At 44.1% G+C, this 4,493-nt stretch overlaps 1 protein-coding gene across 1 annotated transcript in view; it reads left to right on the forward strand.

Annotated features, from left to right (window-relative positions):
* The first annotated feature begins 1,883 nt into the window (after positions 1-1,883).
* The window catches only part of LOC123245276 (gametogenetin-binding protein 1-like), a 26,737-nt gene continuing 24,127 nt past the window's right edge, over positions 1,884-4,493 (forward strand). Inside the window, exons 1-4 of the mRNA XM_044674092.1 lie at positions 1,884-2,347; positions 2,977-3,095; positions 3,763-3,857; positions 4,181-4,337. Of these exons, the coding sequence (XP_044530027.1) occupies positions 1,884-2,347; positions 2,977-3,095; positions 3,763-3,857; positions 4,181-4,337 (835 nt within the window). The remainder of the gene's footprint in view (positions 2,348-2,976; positions 3,096-3,762; positions 3,858-4,180; positions 4,338-4,493) is intronic.

A 4,493-nucleotide genomic window follows, 5' to 3' on the forward strand; every position in this document is an offset into this window, starting at 1 on the left:
CTGTTTGCCTTATTTTCCTCATTTATAAAATGAGCTGGAGAAGGAAATGGCCAACCACTCCAGTATCTTTGCCAAGAAAACCTCAAATGAAGTCAAGAAGAATTGGACATGACTACTTGAACAACAACAGGTGGCAACAAGTGGCACAGTGGTCACTGAGTCAGGAAGACTGACTAAGAACCTAAGTTCAACTCTGGCCTCAGAGACTTACTAGCTATGTGATTCTGGATAAGCTGCTTAACCTCTGCCTGTCTCAGTTTCCTCAACTGTAAAATGGGGATAGTAATAGGACCATCTCCTGAGGTTGTTATAACAATCAAATGAGAGAATATATATGAAAACTCTTAGCAGAGTGCCTGGCCACTTAAAAGCACTTAAAAACTCCTTTCTTTCCCATTCTGGCTATTTCATGTATATACAATTTTTTATATGTGTCTCCTTTATTAGAGTGAGAGCTCCTTGAAGGTGGGAACTAAATTTTCCCTTCTTTGTATCTGTATCACTTAGCACAGTGCCAGCACATTGAAAGTTATTTACCAATGCTTGTTGATTGACTAGAAAGTAGGATGGACAGATTCAGCCTCAAGTCTTCCAGCTTCAAATCTAGCATTTCTTCCTTGGTAGTTTATTTGCTGCCCTTCATATCGTAAATATTTTTCTCTTCATTTTATAGATGGGGGAAAAATTCTGAGGGCATCTGTGATATAAATAAAATCATATAGCTAGGGGCAGCTAGGTGCCTCAGTGGATAGAGAGCTAAGTCTGGAGACGGGAGGTCCTGGGTTCAAAACTGACCTCAGATATTTCCTAGCTGTGTGACTTTGGGCAAGTCATCTAACCTCAATTGCCTTGGCCTTATTGTTCTTCTTCTTTGTAATAGATACCCAGTATGGATTCTAAGACTGAAGGCAAAGGCTTAATTAAAAAAAATCCTTTGACTAGAGGTAGAGTGATATAGTAGAAGGAAAATGGAATCCCAATTCTAGCTGTTACTTAGTATCTGTATGACCTTGGAAAAGTTATATTTCTCCAGACTTCGGTTTTCTCATCTGTAAAATAAAGAGATTGGAGTCCTTTCTAGCTTTAAATCTATGTCCCTGTGAAAACTCTGTCCGCTTAGTTGGTACTAATGCTAGAGTCATACCTCCCATTTAACAGATTGGAAAACTGAGGTCTAAAGAAATGAAATGATTAAAAAAAATCCTTACCTTCTGTTTTAGAGCCAATACTGTGTATTGATTCCAAGGCAGAAGAGTGGTAAGGGCTAGGCAATGGGGGTTAAATAACTTGGTTAGGGGCACCTAGTTAGGAGATATCTGAGATCATATTTGGACCTCCTATCTCTTAGGCTGGCTCTTAATTCATTGAGCCACTTAGCTGCCACCAAATGAAGTGATGCTATCTAAGGCCACTAGGGTTTGGGGACAAGTTTCCTCATTGCAAATTCAGTATTCTTTCCACTTCATGATGCTATCTTTTAATGATCTATGGATCTATCTATCGATCTATCAATCTATCAATCTATCTGTCATCTAACCATTAGCCATCCTTTCATTTCTCTTTCATTTTTCTATCTATCTATCTATCTATCTATCTATCTATCTATCTATCTATCTATCCATCTGTCTATTTATTAATACCTCAGATACTTTTCTAAATTTCCAGATACTTCTCCTGTGTTCCTCATACTCCTCTAGTCTATACTTAACTTCTGAATCCCTGCTCACCTCATGCCCTGGATCTAGAATCTCTGGAAAGTTCCAGTTGGAGGTTTAAATTTGAAAACTCTCCTGTTCTTAAGCAGTTGGATCTGTGTGGCAGTAGTCAGCCTTCTCTCAGCTCCTTCTCTTTGACACAACCACTGTCTCATCTTCCCATCACAGATGGAGCTCCCAGCACCAGTGACTCCCAGCTCCAGCCGTTCCTCAGTGCTCCGTTTCTTCCGGAGCCTAGTAGGGGGCAAAAGCAGTCATCAAGATCCTGACCAGACCCTGGTCTTGGGCAGAAGCCATAGCCTCCGGGAACAGGATGTCATCCCACTGATGGGGAAACAAGATACCCCAGGGCCTAGTCAGGAGGAACTAGTCCTGGAGGCCAAGATGCCCCATACCCTCCACCTGTCAAGACCCAAGGGATCTCATCACCCATCCCAGATGGATGTTGCAGGACTGGGAATGGGGGACTCTGGCACCCATTCTCCATCAGAGCTCCAAGAAGATGGAATTCAGGGCCCTGAGGAGAAGCTGGCACTGGTGGTTGTAGGACAAGACCTACCCATCGACATTTTGGAGAAAGAGAAAGAGGAAGAAGCTGGAGAAGCCTCAGGCGATATGGGGACTGTGGGCAGGTAGGGAAAGGTGGGAGTCTGAGGGAATCAGAGTGGCCTGGGAAGAACAAGAAAGATTTAGAGACCAGGGGGACTTGGGCACCTGGTTATCAATGGGATCCCAGTCTCTGATAGCTTAAACCTCTCCATTCTCTCCACCAGGCTCTCTTTGTTTCCCAAGTCTGCTGAAGTTTATCCAAATTTTGCCCTAGGAATCTAGTATTCCTGGCTTGTCGCTGACAGTTCCTGAGAAGTGAAGTCTTGAGTCTGGCTTGATTTTAATCACTATCACTAATTTTCTTGACCTCTTTCTAAAAGTGTAGCACCTTTTTAGCTCTCTGCCTATCCCGCCCCAAAAGACCAAAGACACCCTTATAGCAGACATGGACAACGTGGGAATCTGAGTGTGGCTGGACTGTGGGCTTATGGCCTTCAGTAGGGGAATTTAGGTTTCTTTTGATCCTTATACCAAAGAGTTCAAAGATAGGAGGAGAACTATGGGAGAAGGGAATGCTTTTCAGGGATTTCAGAGAATAAGATCTCTACCTTCTTTGCTCTCTTCCCTCCACCCCTTCCCTCTTTTATTTTTTTTTTACTATTATCTCTATCCCCACTTCTACCCCAACTTGCTAACTGTGCTTTGGGATCAGGGGACCTTTTGGCCAGGCCATGTACAGGGAAGATGAAAGCCTCCCGATGGCCATGGGATCCCTAGAGATCAGCCCGGAGGCCTTCAAAGCAGAAGAAGAGAAGGAGTGTCTACTCCAGAGTGAGTAGGGTTGACTGGTGGTGGGAGAGAAAAGAGATAAGGGGTTCAAGCTGCCTATTTTGTATTTTTTGCTTTGGGAGGTAGGGAAAATGGCTGTTTCTCTAGTCCTAAGGAAGGGATGAGATTTGATGCCAAAGGGTAAAAGATGAAGAAATCTAGCAGTTGATAAACTATAGAAATAAATCTCTTCCCATTTCCCAAGACAGAAAATAACAGGAGTCCTGTGCTCTTGGGATTGGGAGGGTGGCATGGCTTATGTAGAAAAATGAGAGGGAACTTAATTATTATTATAACTTATTTTGAAACCCTTACCTTCCATCTTAAGATTAATACTGGTTCCAAAGCAGAAGAGCAGTAAGGCCTAGGCAATTCGTGTTCAGTGACTTGCCCAAGTCACATAGCTAGGAAGTGTCTGAGGCCAGAGCTGAACCCAGAACCTCCCATCCCCACGAGTGGCTCTCAATCTCCTGAACCACCTAATTTCCCTGAATAACTTAAAAGGCAGATAGACACTATGATACTCAGTTTAAAGGACCTCTTCCTTTCCCAAGTAGGACTTAGTAGTATAGGACTTATGGTCCCTAGCTTTCTATATCCCATATCCCTGTCCCCTCCTTCAGGCCCTGGCTCAGGGCTGTCCAGCTGTGATGGGCACTTCTCTCTGCAGAAGACCTTAGATTGGGCTCAGCAAAAGCTGAGGGAACCCCATGGAATCGACTCCTCAACATGTACAAGCAGCTCCGGAAGCCAGCAACAGCTAAGGTCTGTCTGAGGTATCATGAAAGGGCATAAATGGGAAATGATGATGACTGGCCCTCTGCCCCCCTTTAGAGCATCTCCTCCCCTCTGCTCGCTCATACAACTGTCTTGACTCCCGCTAGGATACTTGTTTTGAGTAATAGGTCTCTGATGCCTTGGGGTTTGATAACAAATCATTTATTAAGCAACTTGCATTCCTTCTTACATGCATGGGGACCAGTTCCATGAGCTGCCATTTACTTGATGACTTGCTATCCAATACCTGACTTCTCCCACCTCTGGCTTAGGGCCCCTGGAATCCTATACCCCTCAGTTCCCTCTAACAGGAAACCCTGACCCATCAGAAGAATGAGGAGGATGGAGTGGTAGAAGAGGAAGAGGAAGTAGAGGAAGAAGAGGGCAATTCTTTCAGTCTTAGTGTCCATGGTTTTGCCACTCTCCAGTCACCATTACACAAGACTTTCAAATCTACAGACACAGTGGGTAAGTAGCCTTCTCCTTTCCTTTCCTTTTAGATTCCCTCATCCTACTGGTAGAGACATAGAAGGCATCCTCATAAATGTTCCTTCAGCTATGGCCCTTGAAGATTCTCTCCCTCCTCTCCATTTCATCCCTCCTCCCTCCCTCCCTCCCTCCCTC

Source organism: Gracilinanus agilis, chromosome 4 (assembly GCF_016433145.1).
Source record: "Gracilinanus agilis isolate LMUSP501 chromosome 4, AgileGrace, whole genome shotgun sequence".
In the NCBI taxonomy this organism is placed as follows: Eukaryota; Metazoa; Chordata; class Mammalia; order Didelphimorphia; family Didelphidae; genus Gracilinanus; species Gracilinanus agilis.